The sequence below is a fragment of the Pseudoliparis swirei genome, chromosome 15, assembly GCF_029220125.1.
Source record: "Pseudoliparis swirei isolate HS2019 ecotype Mariana Trench chromosome 15, NWPU_hadal_v1, whole genome shotgun sequence".
Classification (NCBI taxonomy): Eukaryota; Metazoa; Chordata; class Actinopteri; order Perciformes; family Liparidae; genus Pseudoliparis; species Pseudoliparis swirei.
This window is the reverse complement of record NC_079402.1, coordinates 9,283,793-9,304,651: the sequence shown is the minus strand read 5'-3', so window position 1 is coordinate 9,304,651 and position 20,859 is coordinate 9,283,793. Positions and strand designations below refer to the sequence as shown.

Here is a 20,859-nt window from a genome sequence, read left to right as displayed (position 1 = left end):
AGGGAAGAAAGGCAACACACAACTTGATAATATGCAGTAATGACACAATGGATACACAATTTGAATCAATATGGAGAAATATTTAAAGCCACCATGAGATGGCAATAAATACAAAGTTGTATGACAGTTTTTAATTTGTAGCTGGAAAATTATTGATTGTTAAGTTAACATTGACTTTATACATCTTCTAGTTCATAAAAAAGAAAAAATACGTGTTTTTTTTACTATATGGGATTTGTGAATGTTGGCTTTTAGCATTGTTGTTTTCCTGAGTGGTCCTGACAACAAACACACGCTGTCAACACTCACCATCGACACTACGCTCCAGCAGTGGATACGAGACACTTCTTTGTGTTTAGAGTCATATCATAACTTTGTGTCGTGGAGAAAGTAGAAAACGCTGTTGACTAAATACCGTTGCATTATCCCCAGGGGCCTTGAGTTCCTCCAGAAGATAGTGAACACCTTCCTCTCACAGAATTTGAGTCCTTGTTCACTCTATGAGAAAATGAATAAATTGGAACTCAACTTAATTATCTGCCAACATACTCTTGTCATTTAACATAGTTTTGAAAGATCAAACAAGTTGTTGGAGGATTTGCTACTTTCATCCGGGGCTCTCCCCGTTACTACACACTGACATTTTAGGAATTATGTGAGCTCTCCTCCTCGGTAGCTTATTGTTGTTAAACATGTTGAAAGTCTCGTGGTCATCATGGTTTTCTATGTGGCCGCTAAATCTTCTGAAACCAGTTTAATCTCATCACTCTGCTGTTAATCACTTTTTTTCTCCGTGACGCTCCGTCTTCTTACCTCCTTCAGAGCAGCTGACATCAAAACCTAAAACAGTGTGGGCTGAACGTGTGAGCTTCAACTCAAAACATACAAGCACGGGAGTGATCCAAACAAGAGTGAAAGGTGTAAAGTGAGGGGTAGCTACAGTCTTGATGTGCACAAATCAGACCCCAGATAACAAATTAGCGACCAACAAAATGGGCCTCGCTGTATTCCAGGCGGACCAGGATACGTGCACTTTTCACTGCTATATATCAAAGCGTAGCGAAACCTTTAGGGACGCCAGGAATGACTGTCGTAAAAACCTTTTTCCTCTTACGTGTCAAGTGTCTGGTGAGGAAAAATAACAAGCTACAACTCAAAATGTCCAACTCTTCCTGTTGCAGTTATTCAACTTCAGCGAGATCCGTCCCGAGTTCACCTTCGACTCCGCATGCGGATCGACCGGTCCTGTTGGATTCCACAGACGCAGCACTGTGAGTCCTGTACAATCAGTGGGATTGTTACGCGGTTTGACGATCTGCCGCATGATGCCAAAGCAATGCGCCGCCGTTTAAAACAGCAACATTTGTAATCTCCCCGGAGCATGACGACTGCTGCCGTGCTCAATCAAAGCTGTTTTCCCATCCTGAATCTTATGTTTTCAGTATTAGAATAAGCTAAAGCGTTCAGCTCCATATATGGAAGTTATATGCAGCAGACAAGAAGACAAATGAGCAATGGGAGCAAAAATGCAATGTAAAATAATACACACTATAATAATAACACTAAATTAATGAAACCTGAAGCGAATGACACCCAACATAACTGTTTCATTAAACGGGCTGTTCATGGAATTTTCCACACACAGGATCAATTTACTAACACAAAAAAAAAAAGATGTGTAAAGTCTTCTGTGGGTCTGTGGGAGTTTTGTCAAGTCTGGAAATTAAACCCCATTGATGAACAAGCCTTCTATAAACTGGAGATGTGGAGTTTTGAAGATGTTGGTATTAACCAGGAAGAGGGTGCAAGAAGTAGCATTATGGATCTAGATTTTGAAGGATATTTAAGCTTTTTATTTATGTATGTGTTTCAAGCTATCCCAAATCTTAAGGGTCCAGCTCTGGTAGGATGTTGGAGGAAAGAGAATCCAAAGGAAAGACTAAGCTTCTTCTTCTCATCTTAGAAGATAGAGTCCCGAAATAGATCCGTCTATTCCAAACCTTGATTGAGGACGCGTGGTTTCATCCTTCGGGACTGGATGATCACCTGTTGCTCCACATGGTTTATCCTTCACATCAGCAGGAGAGTCCAATAGCGCTTTTTCCCAGAATGCCGGAGCCATGCCATGTCAAAACAAAGCTTGTTTTTTAGAACTCATCTTGATTGCACAGGCGATGCTTTGAGCTTGTTGTGAGGACCACAGACACTAAGTTTAGACTGACAGGCCGGAGAAGTGTAAACACTCCGGCCTGTGATTTATTATCAGGCTTAAATGATTTATTATTGTTTGAGCGAGAACCCAAATCCTCCAGCTGCTCCTCTCTAACTCTCACTTTTCTCCCTCTTTCTTCCCAGAAGATGTGGATCTTTTTTCTTCTTCTTCTTCATCCCTGCCTCTCATCTCTAGCTCTAAATAAAGGAATTAGTGTTCGTCATCCTATTTTATAAAACAACAATGGGATAAAATAAATAAATAGGAAAGAACATGAGAGAGTAACTCGCATCTAAATGATATTAAAAACAAGCGTACGATATAAGTTGTTGGCGTCCCGTTGGCATCAGCTGCTGTCGTTTCTCCTCCTCCTCAATGATAGATATCCGGATGTTCTAAACTCATCTGTGATTCTAAATTAAACTCACCTCTCCCTCAGTTTCTTAGTTTTGCTCTCCCCTGTAACAGAAACGTGGTTTCCTTGGTGACAAATGGGACAGTAGAACAAACCCACCTGGTCAAATCAGCTCTTTGAATCTCAATTCGTCTGCTTTTCTGTGAGGGACAAAAGACTCGCTTTGTGTTTCTTTCTTTTAAGATGGTTTTGGTTATGGAAGATCTTCTGGTGTTACTTCCCTGATTTGAAACTCAGACTCAGCTCCACATTTAGCATTCTTCCATATAGATAGATAGATAGATGGATACTTTATTAATCCCGAGGGAAATTTAGGTCATCCAGTAGCTTATACACTTAACTTAACTCACAAACATACAGACACAAATCACAGTAGAATCACAGTAGAAAAACAATACACATAGGGAGAACATGTTCACAGGGAGTAGGGTGTATACAGATATTATACAGATATTACAGTGTGCAAAGTGATATAAATAGTAGTGTGCAATGGGCTAGTATAGCCAGTAAAAAGAGTAAAAAGATGGACAGTGGGATGGAAAAATAAAGAGCTGAGAAGAGGAGGGGAGACTGAGGTAGACTCATGCAGAGAAGTCCATCTCCCTCCCCTTCTGCGTGGCGTTGTAAAGTTGTATTGCCCTGGGGACAAAGGACTTCCTCAGCCTGTCCGATGAGCATGACAGTGACAGGAGTCTGCCACTGAAAATGCTCCTCATATGACACATGTAAACACAGAATGAATGTCAGTAGAATAGGAATCACAAATCCGCTGCTGTCTGTGTGTGCCGGTAGCAGACACATTCAGTGCGTTTACATGCATTCGAATTATTGGCTTAGTCGGACTGAAATCGAATTATCCGTTTCATGTAAACACCTTTGTCGGACTATGTGCGGTCCGACTTCGATCCGATTAACACCCCTGGATAGCTTGATCCGATCCAGTTGATAATTCGACTATCGCGGCATGTAACGGTGAATTGGATTAGGAACTGGACTTTGCGTCTTTACGCATGCTTGAGATCCCGCCGCCCTCCTCCCTCCTCCCTCCCATGCCGTGACCCGGAAGTCGAAAGAGTCGAAAGAGACGATAATGTCACTATTAACATCATGCAAGAACAGTAGAGGGATGTAGCTTCGCCTTGCTCTCTGTTCGCCATCTTTCTCGAAATGTTGATGTTGTTGTTGTTGGTTGTTGTTGGTGGTGGTGAAGAGGTCAAGCGGAAATGACTGTATCACCACGAGTTGTAATGAAAACAGCGCCACCTATCGTATCGGATATGACATGCTTTCGGCCAATGATTTGAATTACTCACTGCCATGTATATTGGGATAACAGCAGATCCCCAAAAGATAGCATAGTCCGACTAAAGCAAGATTCGAATTATACCATCATGTAAACGCACTGTGTTGCATCGAACAGGACGTTGACAATAGGCTTATTGTCATGGAGGACTTGTTGAGGAGGAAACGCATAGGTGTACATGAGGAAATGAACGGTGAATGAATCAGCTGCTTGAGTTTCAGGATGCTGTTATAAAGACAATGTCATTGTTAATGTGAGTAGCACCTGGGCTTTTCTTCAAAGAAGTCAATGTCCGTGGGAAAAAGAACCAGGACCTATTATTAGACCTTCAAAAGAAGTTTGTTTGGCTACATCGGGGCAGCAGGAACAAGATGACGCCAATGTTCACTGTCCTTTTAGCACTGGGTTTTGGTCACTGTCAGTCCCTTCAGCTGCCGTTTGGTTCTGGACGTGCAATGTAACGAAGACAGAACCACCAGAGGAACTGCGGGTCACTTGTCATTGATATCACAACGTTGTCAATCGAAACTGAAGGACTTCGCCTCAGCTGACACGGAGATTCTGCTCAAAACAACACGGGGCAGGAAAAAATAATTTCGGCACATTGAGACATTGCGATTGAACATCAGATGTCCAGCCAGGCGTCTGAAGAGGCTTCTGAGGACTCACACGGGTTTCCCATCGCCCTGTGAGAGCGCTCCGCCCCTCACTGCTGTCTTTAGACGCTGATGCCGCACGTCTTATCAGTCCGAACATGAGGGGAAAAGACAGTATGATGACGAGTGAGGGTGTGATCACACCTGAGAACGGTGCAAATGATTCTGGAAATGTCAGCGTTGTTGCGTTTGGTTCCTTTGGGGTGCTGACGGACTCGTTTTTAGCCCATAACAGTCACATGACTCGCAGGCGAGGTTAGACGAATGAATGCTTTGCAAGAATTCTGATGATTAACTTTTATTTCTACTTTACTTTACATGCATGAGCACCTGCTGCTAATCACATGTGGCATCCATCTTCTGCGACCCATAATTCCTTGTGTTTTGGGGTTATTTCCTGCCGTTCGAGTGGATCACATGTTCTTTCCTGGTATTTTGTTGCTGTTGTGTTTTGAGAACCTGTGTGTATATGTGGATGTATCGAGGGGAAACAGTCATAAAGTATAAGGTCAACTTTCCGTGGTGTTGTAAAGTCTCTGACCTTTACCTGCTGCTCTTGTTTTAGCTCCAGGTAAATCACATACTTTACATTTTTCCGTCTGCTGAAAAAAAAGCTCAACAATGGCCTTGTGTCAGTTTAAATCGGTCATAAACACCCGCAGTATTGTGCAGCTCAGCTGGTATTACATTCGGGGAAGAGGTGCAGGTATTCTTCGGATTTGTTATTGTCCTTTGTCTTCCCTGGTCTTATCTTTTACATTACATTACATGTCATTTAGCACACGCTTTTATCCAAAGCGACTTACAATAAGTGCATCCAACCTAGAGTACAAACCAAGAACTACAAGAACACAGGAAGCAACACTTCCTCAACTCAGTCGAACCACAAAAGCACCACAATAAGTGCCATCCCAGTGCCACTAAAATGCAAATCTGTGTTTTAATCCAGATATAGTCGGAAAAGATGTGTTTTCAGTCTCAGACGGAAGATGTAGAGACTTTCTGCTGTCCTGATGTCAGTGGGGAGCTCGTTCCACCACTGAGGAGCCAGGACAGCAAACAGTCTGGATTTCGAGTGATTAGCTCGAGGTGCAGGAGTCACAAGACGGTTGGCTGTTGCCGAGCGGAGCGAACGTGCCGGGGTGTACGGTGTGACCATATCCCGGATGTAGACGGGGCCCGATCCGTTCAGAGCACGGTACGCCAGAACCAGTGTTTTGAAGCGGATGCGGGCAGCCACCGGTAACCAGTGGAGAGATCGAAGGAGCGGAGTGGTGTGGGTGAATTTCGGGAGACTGAAGACCAGTCGAGCTGCTGCATTCTGGATGAGCTGCAGAGGTCGGATGGCCTTAGCAGGTAGACCAGCCAGGAGGGAGTTGCAGTAGTCAAGGCGTGAAATGAGCAGAGCCTGGACCAGAACCTGCGCCGCCTTCTGAGTAAGAAGAGGCCGTATTCTCCTGATGTTGTGCAGCATGTACCTACAGGAACGCGTCGTCGCAGTGATGTTGGCCGTCAGGGAGAGTTGACTGTCTCGTGTCACCCCGAGGTTCCTGGCAGTCAGGGTAGGGGCCAACACAGAGCTGTTGAAGGTGGTAGTCAGGTCATGGGTGGGGGAGCCTTTCCCTGGAAGGAATAGTAGCTCGGTCTTGTCAGGGTTGATCTTCAGGTGGTGAGCAGACATCCACTGAGAGATGTCAGTCAGACAGGCAGAGATTCGCGCCGCCACCCGTGTTTCAGCCGGTGGAAACGAGAAGATCAGTTGGGTGTCATCAGCATAGCTATGGTAGGAGAAGCCATGCGAACGAATGACAGAGCCGAGAGAATTTGTGTACAGAGAGAAGAGCAGTGGACCCAGGACGGAGCCTTGAGGAACCCCAGTAGTGAGAGGACAAGGATCAGACACAGATCCTCTCCAGGTTACCCGGTAGGTGCGGTCGTTAAGGTAGGAAGAGAAAAGAGCGAGTGCAGTGCCTGAGATCCCCAGGTCCTGAAGAGAAGAGATAAGGATCTGGTGGTTCACGGTGTCAAATGCTGCAGAAAGGTCTAGAAGGATAAGGACAGAGGAGAGAGAGGCTGCTCTAGCAGTGTGAAGCTGCTCAGAGACAGCAAGGAGGGCAGTCTCTGTTGAGTATCTTGTGTTTTTACTTTGAACTCTGCGGAGCACAATCCCTCCCAAAGAAACAAAGGAGATATCATTCGGTTCAGTTCAGTTCCGAATGTTTTTTTAGGAATGCGCCCAATTGAACTTGATGCTTGACTACTTGAATTGCTCATAAATAGATGTCTCTTTTGGTCTATTTTTGATCACCAGCCGTATCGCATGTTAACTTTCTGTATTGAATTTGATAAACGCTGCATCTTATTGCCACGAGGCTGACTGTGGCCAAACCAGGAAGCGATGAAAGCATAAAGGTCTTGTTGTAGTCAGACTGCAGCTGGGTCATGGATCTGATGAGCCTGTGTCATCCTTACTTCATTACTCTCTCAATGTCACACTCACTTTGAGCCCACATGCTCTTCTTGTGTGTGTGTGTGTGTGTGTGTGTGTGTGTGTGTGTGTGTGTGTGTGTGTGTGTGTGTGTGTGTGTGTGTGTGTGTGTGTGTGTGTGTGTGTGTGTGTGTGTGTGTGTGTGTGTGTGTGTGTGTGTGTGTGTGTGTGTGTGTGTGTGCTGTATTTATTTAAACTGGATTGTTTGCATTTTAGCAACAGCCCGATTACCTTTCTTTTTTATACAAGTCACACATATACATAATACTTCAGAGATAGTATTACTTCGAGTTCAGCCTCAGCCATCTGCTGCCGGTCGTCGAGCTTCAGGGAGCCACTGAAGAGAGAAAGAGCACATCTTATTTACTTTCTTCATCTATTTATTTTCTGCGATTCCCTGTGTGCTGTCAGCCCTCTGTTGAACCAGACATTTACGTTTTTTTTGTGAAAACCGTGAGTGTCTTTTTCCCCCCTCTATTTGTTTCCTGAGCAACAGCAAGCAGGTAGGAGAAAATGATTAACAGTTTTTCTAACCTCGTTGGTTAGTTAGTCATCACAGATCGATTTCACTCTTATGCACTTGATAGATAAGATAATTACATCCGACTGCCTATACTTTGAAAAAGATATATGGCTTTGGGAACAACATGTTTGCGTGAATGCCAAATAAATGTTTTAATGATAGTCATCATTCCATGAGTCATTTTCTCTTCTCCAGAATAGAAGGTGCTGTTTTCAGATGTTTATGAACCCAACAGGAGGCATGAGAAAACCGAATTTGTTTAGTTACGGCTAGAAAGTATTCACAAACTCAGAGGACTGCTCGCTAACTTTAGATTGTGCATTTATCTGTGTTAGAGGGGTCGTGTGCCCATGTTCAGGCCCACATTTGTATTTTGGGTTTCAAAAACACATTATTTTTCTCATTCTGCCTGTTTTAAATTACTTGTGTTCACCCTCGATCTGTAAGGTGTTGCTTTAACGCCCGTCTCTTAAGACCCCCCTCAAGGCCCAGTCTGCTCTTTTCCCTGGTGCATGACGTGGCTGCAGCATCCACGCATTTCTTTCTGAAGTAGATGCTCCAAGAAAAAATACTAAAAGCCCCCAAAAATCACACATCTTGGGCATAAGAAATGACACAAATACATGTTAACCTTCTTCTTCAATTGTGTCTACCATCCAGTTCTTTGCTTATTTGAATGCTTAAAATGTGACAAACCTTATCATCTCTGCTGTCGCCATCATATTGGATCCTAAAATGGACGTTTTTAGGAACATTGACCTGCAGAAATTTGGTTAGATTTTGGATTAGATCTGAAGTTAGTGACAGGCAACACGTCTGCAGAGCATGGTGACCAGGCTTGTGTGTGTGTGTGTGCGAGTGGGATTGCGTGTGTGTATTTGATTAAAAGAAAGTTGCATGTTGCGGTACAACGTGCGGACGGGCCAGTAGTCCTACAGTCCTCAGAGCTCGGTCCAACAGATCTGGTGAAGCCAGATAAAACTCTGGCTGTACTTCAATCACTTTATTTGATGTTAATTGGGTTCAAGGTTCAAGGTTCAAGGTTTTTTATTTGCCATCTGTGCCTAGACCGGCAGTCCAGACACATCGGAATTATTTTTGCAGGGTTCTCCGAGTCAACAGAGGTACAAAACAAACACACTATAATAATAATAATAGTAACCGTAATAATAGAAATATGAAACATATTTTAAAAAAACACTGTACAAAAAAACACACTGTACATAGTGTGATAATGTGTATGCAATATTTCACATAAATAATAACAACCTACACCCTTGGGTACAGGGAGACATAGAGATTGTATTTATTATACTACATAAAATGATGAAAAAAAGTGTGTAAAATAAAAACTAAATTGATGTGATTGTTGGTGTGACGGTAACGATCTTCCACTGTCTTTACATCCAAATGCAGGACGTGATGAATAACAGCAGCAGCACAATGTGTCACATGTAGCTTACCACAGCAGCACAGACCAAATTATTCTGACAAACACATGAAGAACCGTGGGAATCAAGACGATTTCCTCTTTAAAAATGTTGGTAAATAGTTTAAAGCTTGTAGTTGATGGTGAAAAAAACCCCAAAAAAACAAAGGACAAGCTGTGAGAAGTTCATCCAAAACAATACACATCTTTGCATGAGTCACGAGATGAAGAAAGGTTCAATGACTTGACAACATTTCACCCAACTGAAAGATCATATTGTTAAAACATGCGCACGCACTTGTGCAAACACGCAGACACACAGTGTCCGAAATAGAAGCAGCCTCTCACTATCGGGTCCATCTCTGAGCAGGAAGTGAGGTGGTTTAACTTCAGTGGGATGTGGGGGAGATCAGGTCCAGGTGCATTTGACTCTGTTTGATGAACGGGAGGGATCTTCTTTGTTTTCTTTAAAGCCAGTGCTTGTTATATGACGGGAGTTTGCACAGACACACAGAGCCGGCACCGGAGCTGATATGGACAAAACTGACATCAGATCAGTTTATGGAAGAATCACGCTTAACAAATCGACTGATCTCATTCCGATGAGCTGCACAACAACGGCAACGTTGCTGCAGATACTGAGATTCAGATGGAGAGGAAAGAAAGCTTTTTTTACAAGTCAACGTAATATAAACGAGTGTGATGTTGAGATCTGTAGGGAGATGGTGTCGGGTCATTGCATGGAAATATGTCTCCGTCCAGAATGACTGCCTCTTCATCATCCGCAGTGAAATAGCAGAAACATGAAACGAGAGGATGTTCTGTCCTAGAAACCCAGATGATGCTCGTGAAGGGGCTGCAGGACACCAGTGTGAATTTTAGATTTCTTGGGGGGGTTTGTGTGATGTGTGAATGCTCGGGCCTCGCCAGTGGTTTGGGATTTGTTTTTAGGACGCTGTCTATTTATGAGCCGATGGTCTGTTGTGTCCCTTCATGGTTTCATTGCGTTTGGTCTCTTGGAAGAGTGACAGGAGGTTTTGGAACAAAAGCCTGGATGAGAGCACACAAAGAGGCCGACTCCTTCCAGAGAGGAGGGGGGAAGTTACATTGTTTATAGAAGTGTGCAGTAAGAAGAAGTTAAATAAATTACAAAATCTGGGTCTCTAAAAGCCTGTGATGTATAATTAATAGGGCCGAGCGTCCACTATCTAACATGTCTTCTCCATTACCGCGTGAAGAGCCCATACATCAGAGCTGAGTGGTTCTGCTTCCTTCCGGCTTTGTTTTGAGGCCGGTGTGTCAACACCAGTCAGGTGCTTCAACATTTTAAATCTAGACATATTCATCGTACTGGAAACAGTGAAGTCCTTACTGGCCCAGATTCCAGTTTGTCTTCGTGGATTCACGCTGACAATTAGTCGATGAATTTTCCCTCGAGCGATGGAGCTGCCTACGCAGTGTGTGTGTGTCTGTGTGTGTGTGTGGACACAACTGTTTCAGTGTGTGTAAAGGCCAAAGTTGTCCGTGATACCCTGTGTTCAGACTAAAGTTTCCCAAGTACAACATCCCTTCTTGCGTTGGTAAATGTTTGTAATTAAAACATGTGAAATAGGTAGAAATGAGAAGTTTGCTGAGAAAGAAAAAAAAGTAGCTCCTCCAGTAATATCCTCAGGGATTCTGTGGCTAAACAAAGCTTATCTTGTTTTCCCATCAGCGCTGCGTCCTCGCTACTTCAGCCACGAAAGCGAGGAGATAAGAGGGAAATCTGATTATTTAATGTCCCCGAAAGATATTGGCGCTAAATTAAAGGAACACAAACCTCTCTTGTATCTCGTGTTGATCTGTCTTAAGGTCACGGGTACGGGTCACATGACAGGGCCGCATACCAGACGGAAATATGAAAAGGGTGCATGGAGCGTGACGGGGCTCTATCGGGACAGAGAGATCAAGTTGATTGTCCACACGTGTTGTTTCTTGGCATGAACATGCTAGTTTTCTTGAAGCATGCTGAATCCTGAACGAGGTCGGGTACAAACAAAATGTGGTTCTCATTAGCAAGAAATATGGATCAGTTGCGGTGTCTCCCTTATAATGTTTTAAATTCAAGATTAACTGTGCATAATTAAAAAGATTGTATAAACTGTATTAAAAAAAATGGAAGTGCAGGATTGGCTATAATTGAAAATGCCGGAAGGTTATGTTTTGATCGCCGTGTATTTATTTATTTATTTGTATGCGTGTTATTCGCAAAACTCAAAAAGTATTGAACCGAATCGCATGAAATTTGGTGGGATGATTGTTTATTATCCGGGGACCAGTTGATTAGATTTTGGGATCGATCGGGTCAAAGGTCAAAGGTCATCAACAGGTCAAAATCTTTCGCAGAACTCAAAAAGTATTGAACCGAATCGCATGAAATTTAGTGGGATGATTGTTTATTATCCGGGGACCAGTTGACTAGATTTTGGGATCGATCGGGTCAAAGGTCAAGGTCAAAGGTCATGAACAGGTCAAAATGTTCTTGAATCGCATGAAATTTGGTGGGATGATTGGTTATTATCCGGGGACCATTTGATTAGATTTTGGGATCAATCGGGTCAAAGGTCAAGGTCATGGAAAGGTCAAACTCTTTTTTTACCATAGCACGATACATTTTTGTCCAATTGGCATGCAACTAATGCCAAAATGTTCATAATTCAATGCACAATCTTGTGATATGCGAAGGTATGCGCTCTACCGAGTGCCCATTCTAGTTTAAAGTGTTTTTATAAAAAAAATAAAAAGATTGTTATTTAAACATCTTATGATATGATATGTGTTGACATATCATAACAAAAGCAAAACATTGATCGATAAAACACCTCGACAGTTTGAACACACGAGCAGGAGAGGACACGGCAACGTAAACAAAAGACTAAAGCAATAACTAGTTTCAAAAAGCTCATCTGAAATGCCTGCTGTCAGTTAAAATGCCCTCTTTGCCCCAAAAGAAAAACAAATTTCAAGGAGTCCAAATGCCGTCCTTTCTCACGGTATTTTCCTTGATATACTGTAGCTCCTTGATGTGTGTTTTGTTTTTGTGGAATGTTGCCAAATATCAAACGAATCACAGCAAATCTGGCAGCACCAAGGCGCCAGATGCAGTCAGGAGCAGTACGTTGACCTCATGACCTGTCCTGACTCCTGGGCTATTTTTAACTGAGCTGTTTTTCTGAGAGCTGCCTCTCAGGAACTCAGGCATGTTTCCACTGACTGATCTCAAGTTTATGGATTGAAGAACATGTATACATTGTCTCTCACTCCCTCCAGGAAATACACCACACCATAGTTCTTCGGTTACTGGTGGATTTATTCGTCTCACGTGCGCCTGAGTCAACACCACCGTCATCACTCCACCGCCCAACTGTATACAGTGGGTACGGAAAGTATTCAGACCCCTTTAAATTGTTCACTCTTTGTTTCAGTGAAGCCATTTGCTAAAATCAGAAACGTTTATTGTTTTTATCATGAATGTACACTCAGCACTACATCTTGATAGACAAAAACAGAACTGTAGACATTTTGTATTAAAAAAGAAAAACTGAAATACCACACAACCGCTGCACATGTCTTCAGGAGCTGGTCGCAACTAAAGCACAACATAGGATGTACAAATAGTTCCTATCAAGTGTAACTACAAACAGAATTAATATTCAAGAAACAAGTTGTACAAATAATAATATGTAAACAAGCCTATTAAATAATGACATGAATAATATGTATGGCAGTTAAATTGTCTTAAAAGTATTCAAAAGTAATTGGATAGCATTGATAGTATACGAGATTTGTGGTGATCCAGACAGTTTTCTTTCTTCTCGTTTCTTGTCAAATGTGCAACCTCACTGCATCACTGCGTGTTATATTGTTTTTTCATGATCCTGTCTCAGATATGACCAAAGTGACCATGTATTTTTATGTAAACACATTTTTAAAGAACAGTTGCGATTAATGCTAAAGTTAAAGCTTAATGACGAATACAAAACATTGTGTTTAGTGTGGCTGCTTTACAATGAGAACCAGTTTGATGCTTTTAATGTGAATAATATGAAATGAAGGGTTTGCATTAAGAGTAAGGGCCAGGATTTAGTGACATCTAGTGGTCCGGTTGCAGATTGCAACCAACTGAAACCTCTCCCATGTGCCGAACTACGACGACTGACACCAACAAATACAAATGGCCCTATCTAAAGTGTTTTTTTCTATTGTGGGCAACAGTAGAAACATGGCGGTGCAACATGGCGGATTCCTAGTTTATTATACACTAATGAAAACATACTTATTAATTTCATATTCTACCTCTCCCAAATATCCCCCTAAATCTTACAAACATCTGCATCCAGCTTCGACAATGCTGTGGGAGAGTTAGCCATCAACAGGGAGGCTCGTTGTGAAAACAGCAAGAGCTGCATCATATCCTGTTAAGGCAATTTAAATCCACAATAAAATCAGATATACGAAGAGGTTATTACTGGTTCTAAGTACATTAGTTGCAGACTATAAATAGGGACAAAAATGCGGTTTCATGTTGTGAAAATCTAACACAAACAATAGTTTGAAAACAGCTCTGCTTTCCTTGCCACTGCTGCGTGTCGTGTCCGAATAGAAAACAGAAAAATATTTGTATATTCCCACGAGATAAGTTAGTTTCTCCTTTCTTCGCTGGTCCCTACAAGTTTAAAAAAATGTTTTATCATAATTGCCAGCTGACACAACCTCATAAAACATGTCACTGCCATCAAACTGAAGGAAATGATGCAAGATTACCAAAGTGTACATGCATTGCAAGATAAATTCTCTCTTACTTTTTACGTTTTCTCCTTATTGGACGGTAAAAAGACAGATTGGAGGAGACATGAGGGGAAAGCTCTGGTGGGAGTTGACCACTGGATCTCTGGACAGAGTGAAGTGGCATGATTTGATTTAACAGGTGGGACAATTCCAACGCTCTCCTACCCCCCTTGACTCTGGGGATGATCCGTTCTATCTCTTTTTTACGCTATAGATGAAACTTGCCAAAGTATATATAGCATCTAAAATCTGTATTGTAAAAACATTTGCCATACGGATGAGATTTAAGGATAACATATTTGTGTTTTGCTTATGAACAATAAATACCATATCAGCAAGTCTGCAAAGTGACCTGCGTCTCACTCTCCGGATATTAGTGTTTTGGTCAAACTGTAAACATGAATTTAAATGCTAGTCAATCTAGAGGATGAAATTGAACACAACATGTTTACAAGAGGGTCTAGTTAAGGATTTATGCATGACAATTTGATTAAAATAAACTCAATAAACTTGTAATCTTCCGGAAGGCAGTAGGGACAGCTGGGGCGGGCAGACGCTTCTTGTTGACGCTCTCCCGGCTCTCCCCATTAGTAGCAAGTCGAAGTGTCCTTGAGCAAGGCACTGGACCCCCAGTTGCTTCCCGGGCGCATCACTGCAGCCCACTGCTCCTTAATAACTAAGGATGGGTTAAATGCAGAGAACTAATTTCCCCTTGGAGATTAATAAAGTATATATCTATCTATCTATCTATCTATCTTTGTGCCTACAGATAAACGTCCTTTCAACGTAAGATCTTGGCGGATAAATGCCAGATTCAGATGTCTTTGCTCCAAAACCAGGAGGGGATTGTTGTGACGGTGTGAACAGGAACTGCTCGTAGCCGGAGCGGCGCCATTTCAGATGTGCTGAACTGATGAGCGGGAGTTAAGCTTAAATTATGAGAGGATTTTGTTGGCGGCTAAACTTGAAGATGTGTGAATGAGAAGTATGAATGACTATTGAGTGCAAAATTCTACAATTTCGAACAGCTTCTGATGTAATCCGATCCAGATTTTTTTGGAGGTAGAGCAAAAAGAGTATCTGCATTACACCACGAAAGGATACTTATTATATGCTCGGTAAATTCAGTATTCATTTTGATGGTGCCTACGTAACGGCCTTTAGGTCCATTTACAATTATGATCGTTGATGTGCTTTGTCCTTGTTAATTAAATAACTCAATAAATAGAAAATGAATTGTGTTTCTGAAAAGCAGGACCTGGACCTATCCAGGTTTATGTTACTTGATTAAAATAAATAAATATAAAGTCTCCAAATGAAATAACAATAATAAACATCAGTGAATTCGTTTTTTATTGTAGAAAATACTGAAGATACATATTTATCTTTATTCTTTTGCAGAGTTACTTCAACAATGTGAGTTTTCAGCCCTCCTAAAATTGCATTCATATACAACGAATTAGAATGGGTTCCTTTGTTTTTGAAGACAAGAAAGACATTTTTATGTGTAAAATATTCGTATTTAGTGCCAGCCACTCGTTTTTCCTCCATGATTCACTCCTGACAACTCAGTAACCCCTCAGTGAAGGTCATGGACAGATTGGGGTCTTGGTTCAGTATTTAAAGTCATCTTAAGTTAATTCCAAATTGAATCTTGCATCATGTTGACTTTCTCACCACAGAATTTATTTTCTGACCGTGAGTTTCCTCGACTCTAATTTCATGATTATTTGTAATCTGGATGCCTGATTCCAAGATTTTCCTCCTCGGTATCTCATGCTGGTCCTTCCCCAGTGTGACGGAGAGACAGGCGGGTTTTAGACTGTAAACACACTCGCTGTCCAGAAAACAGAGGAGTAAAAGTTACAGAACATCTTGTGTTTATAATCCCACCCCTGTCACCTCCTCACCCTGGACAAGCCTCCACATGGGCCCGAGTGTGTGCATTAGTGTGAGTGTGTGTGTGTGTGTGTGTACCTGAAGTGAATGGTCTGATAACAGCTAATAATTCAATGGGATTTACCAGAAGGAAGCCACCCTGACTTCCGTTCAGGTGTGTGTGTGTGTGTGTGTGTGTGTGTGTGTGTGTGTGTGTGTGTGTGTGTGTGTGTGTGTGTGTGTGTGTGTGTGTGTGTGTGTGTGTGTGTGTGTGTGTGTGTGTGTGTGTGTGTGTGTGTGTGTGTGTGTGTGTGTGTGTGTGTGTGTGTGTGTGTGTGTGCGTGTATTTCCTAGAATGATCATGCTCATGGAGTCATGCAGTCATCACACAGAGGGACAGATGACTGAAGTCCTCTCCAGTAAAGGACCACTTCAGGCTAGTTACGGGTTTTCATTTGTATGACTGAGTGTCAGTTTGAGTCACGTTTAATTCAAGTTTTCTTTCCTAAAGAATTTAAAACACAGTTTTTAACGATGTACATTTCCCAAAGTGCTGTTTGTGCCGATTTAATCAATTTATTAATTTTGCCAAATTTTGAGGATAATAAATGTAAAATTCTGTGAATACATAATATCTGTGCATTTACTGTCCTTAAAAAACCTCGAAAACATCGAGGCTGTCCATACGGACTTTAAACATGAATACATTGCGCTGCTGTTTTTTAAAACTCAGTCAACAGACCAATGAAAACGTACAAAACATACAGAACCACAACATATTTTCCTTTTTGCTAAGCATTTGTTTTTTCTATTATTTGAAATGTCATATGTAAACTAACGTTGTTCCAGTCTCCCTCCTCTCCCTCCCTCTTGGCGCAGAACTTTACTGCCAACTTTGAGAAGAATGTTGTCAGTAGTTGCCAGTCGCTCTTTACTCATTTCCTCTGCCTCCTTCCTCTTCTCTTCCCGCTGCCTCCACTGCACAAGCTGTGCTTATGAGTTATGAGACGGCTCTGCCTTGAACTCAACCTTTCCCACTAACCTCTTCTTACAATACCAATCACGCCGTTTGTATTTCATTATTAAAAAAAACAATTCTTCTCATTTTCTTTTGTCGTATTAGTTTTTATTATATTTGTTTCATTCTTTTTGTGCCAGTCCTTGCGATGATGGATGTCTTGGTATCAGAGAGATTATGAATTAAAGTAAGTAGGAAAATCTCTGACAAAAAGAAATGCACTATAATTTGTTTAGCACACGTAACTCATGTGTATGTACAGTGATTCCGGTACTCGCGAGCCAGGAAGGGTGACGTAGTGTAAAGTTTACTAAAGAACTCTCTTTTTTTTTTCAGATTGTCATTCCTGCCAAATCGCAGCTACAGTGACAACGGGCAGACGATACTGGCCAACGAGCAGGAGTCCCAGGACTCTCTCGGACCACTTTGAGAATGTCTTGATCGAGCTATGACATCATCAGCTGATGTGGGGGACCATTGAGTTAGCTCAGAAGCGAAGCATTCTTCACAGTCTACTGTGAACTGACCTGAGACTGGGATTATCTCACCTGGATATTCACTCTAAGAGCCAGAATCCTCTTGAGGTTACATGTATTCCAGGGTCAGAGGCACTATTGCTGGCCGTCAGATGGTCCGATCTGACTCTTGGTGACTCGAAATGAGATTTAACCAAATTGTGCTTAAACACGAGTTGTTCTTGCGTCCATCCACTGCCAATATTTTTCCAGGTTCCGATTCTCAACCCAGAGAACTGGGCTTCTCAGTTGGACATCAGGATGTGAAGATGAATCGCCACAGATCTCAGAAACTACAGCAGATCACATGCCAAACTCTTCTGCTTTTAAACCTCTAATATGGCATCAATGACGAGGTAACAGTTAGGTGTAAAGTTCACTATTGTAGAGCAGTTTGTATTCTTGTCTTTTACCAGCAGTGAGAGCAATCTGAAACTGCTGAATGTAATGTCAAAAGTAGATGTGTTTTTTTAATTTTTTGTTATCCTTCATTTCATATTTCATCTTGAAATAGGTGTAAACAAAACATCAAAATTGAAAACCCAGGATATGAAATCAGAAAGGGACCCATTTCACAGTCTGGCAGTTTGTGATGAAATACAGTGTCAACTTCTATCTTTGACCATTGTGATGAAACACTTGCCCAAACCGCTCATGGCACATTAAATATTGTTGCACTTATCTCTGGCTGAATACCGTGTTGCATGTCGTTCGACAACCAACAACGATGTTGCGTTGGTCTGGTCGTGCAGCTATGCATTACTGCAACAAGGGGGAGGAGCTTAATGACAGCGTTTACTGCAAGGAACGACAGAGACATATAGGAATTCATGTAAATGAAATGGTTTGAAAGCACTGAAAGTACGTATACATATTTAGCATTCAAACGGACATACATGTATATGAAAGTGAACCTTTTAGGAATCTGAGAAAGAAAACTTTCTGGTAATGTGCACTGTGCAGAAGACACCTTGAAACAGGAAGTAGTAGTTACATGTGGCCTGTCCACCAAATTCAATTCAATTCAATTCAGTTTATTTGTTTAGCCCAATTTCACAAATTACAAATTTGTCTCGGAGTGCTTTACAATCTGTACACATAGACATCCCTGTCCCAAAACCTCACATCGGATCAGGAAAAACTCCCAAATAACCCTTCAGGGGGAAAAAAGGGAAAAAACCTTCAGGAGAGCAACAGAGGAGGATCCCTCTCCAGGATGGACAGGTGCAATAGATGTCATGTGTACAGAAGGACAGATTTAGAGTTAAAATACATTCAAATGGTCACACACTGAATGTTTCTTTCCCTTTTTGGGCTCAACATGAAACGTAAACCGAGAGCAGCTGGACGCCACCATGACAGGGCCGAGGAGAAAGAAAGATCCTGGAGATGGATGCTTGTGATCCTCAAATCTGGTCTCAATAACATTAGATTTGAAATTGGGTAACACTTTATAATAACTGCACTCTATGAAGCATTAGTTACCTATGAGTAAACACTTAATTCATCATTTCTAATGCATTTGTTCCCACTTTATAAATGATTGATTCACCATTTGCATGCAGTTATAAAAGTTTTTAAAGTTATAAATGTAATAACTGCACGCTATGAAGCATTATATAATAATTCATTTACAAATGGTGAATCCATTATTCATAAAGTGTGGAACAATGCTTTATAAGTGATGAATTAAGTGTGTACTCATACTAATGCTTCATAGAGAGCAGCTATTTCAAGTGTTACCACAATTGTAGTAATCTATTTTTATAAATTTGATATTTGGGCCTTTAAAAAAACTCAACACATGGATTTCCCCCCTTTTCCACCTCATGAATGTGTAACTATAGACAGGTAAAGGTGGGAACTGTAGTTTTTAGCAAGTGTTTTTCAGACAGGGGTGAACTGGGGAATGTGGGGGACTATTTTCAGCCACTGATTTGATGCAAATTGAAAAAACTATGAAAGTTAATTTCATGTTCTCCGGGGCAAGCACTATTTGTTTCTCTCCACAGTGAACTGGAAAATGAGAAATTGCGAAAATGTCAGCAAACAATATGAAAATGTTTCTCATGGGACATGATGGTTAGTCATTCAGGCCAGGGTGAATATCACGCTCAAGAAGCTTTAGACTTAGAGACTTGTGTCTGTTTGCTGTCTAATGGCCGGACTGTGTTTTAAAGCAGCATTGTGTGATTTGTGACCACTAGAGGGCAACATTCACTCTCCTTTGATTTGGTCACGATTTTCTTCAGCAGCCATTTGTTTTGCGCCCCTGAAGTTTTACTATCGAGCTAGTTCACTTGCTGTACAGTCCTTGGAAGGCCTGTGAGACTAAAAACTAAATAATGAACAACAGGTGGCTGAAATATCTAAATACAGCAACACTTGTTATGCAGAGTGGGTTTGGCAGCACTAGTCCCCCATTCACATGAGGCTACTCGATCTGATTCAAAGGCAGTTAAAAAAAAAGGCCTCTCCGATTTAACGCTCTAGTTTGATGCTCGGTTAACATATCTGATTCCTTATCGCTCTCTCTCTCTCTCTCTCTCTCTCTCTCTCTCTCTCTCTGTCTGTCACAACATGATGAGGAGATGGACACACAGAGGTGTGAAGCCAACTCAGCCGCCTACACTTTCTCCTCACATTTTTATTGATTTTTTCCCCCCCGCATCTCTGCCTCAGAAAACTTAACTCAAAATCTTTCCATTTTGTTTTCAATGCACAACCTCAAAGTCCAGCTTCAAAGGTGACGAGCTGAATGAATGTCTTGTTACAATGTGACAACCTGTAATAGTCCACCATGCCCTGTAGTTCATCTTTATTGTGTGCGATGGAGATGATGAATAAACAGAGAATTTGTCAACAAAGCTGCTTTTACATATCTTTATGGCAAACGTGTGAGAAAACTGCTTCTTCTTTATGCATCCAGTCGCTATGCAGCAGTCCTTCATCTGGGGTCACGTTCCTGGACCCCAGAAACCCCAAACACTGACATGTTTACGGACACAAAATATTCCCTTATTGTGAAAAAGACAATATCTCCACTTAGCTGTTTACATTGCTTCATGTCAAAATGAATGTTCCAGTAATATTCCCATTTACATGCAGCCATGCATACTGTAATCTGCTTAGCGTGACCAGTGGCTGTAAAAATCTAGGAGTTGCAATATTTGCATTTAGCCAAAAACTTGTTGAAGAAGTTAGTAGTTTCATTAATATATTCAAAAGGGTTTCTCCTTCCGGACCACAAATATAGACCACGGACCACAAATATAGACTTTTCTTTTGGGCAAACGGCTAGTTGGTTTGTGCAGAATGCACAGAGCTGTCCGAGAACAGGCGAGAGGCCGTGTGTTGCATGTTCAAAATGCACTTACATGTCCAAAGATTGCTCCAAGAACCTGAATTGAATCGGCACAATCCAGTCATATCTTTGTCGGAAAATGATCTAATTAGAGTTAGGTATAATTTTGTGTAAACTCTTAACTGCACATGTCTAGATTGGTGATGTTTAATCACGACTTTGTACTCACCCAATTTACAAAAACATTACTTGGACCCTAAGATCACTTGGCCATCACCTGTAGAGGCCCGA

General features: G+C 41.6%; 1 protein-coding gene across 2 annotated transcripts in view; it reads left to right on the top strand.

The window, feature by feature from the left end:
• The window catches only part of si:dkey-247m21.3 (5-hydroxytryptamine receptor 4), a 43,600-nt gene extending 23,475 nt beyond the window's left edge, over positions 1-20,125 (top strand). The window contains exon 7 of one of the 2 annotated variants that reach the window (XM_056433240.1): positions 17,086-20,125. In XM_056433240.1, the coding sequence (XP_056289215.1) occupies positions 17,086-17,179 (94 nt within the window). In that variant the 3' untranslated portion in view covers positions 17,180-20,125. The remainder of the gene's footprint in view (positions 1-17,085) is intronic. The other variant, XM_056433241.1, reaches the window with a different exon arrangement.
• The last annotated feature ends 734 nt before the right edge of the window (positions 20,126-20,859 follow it).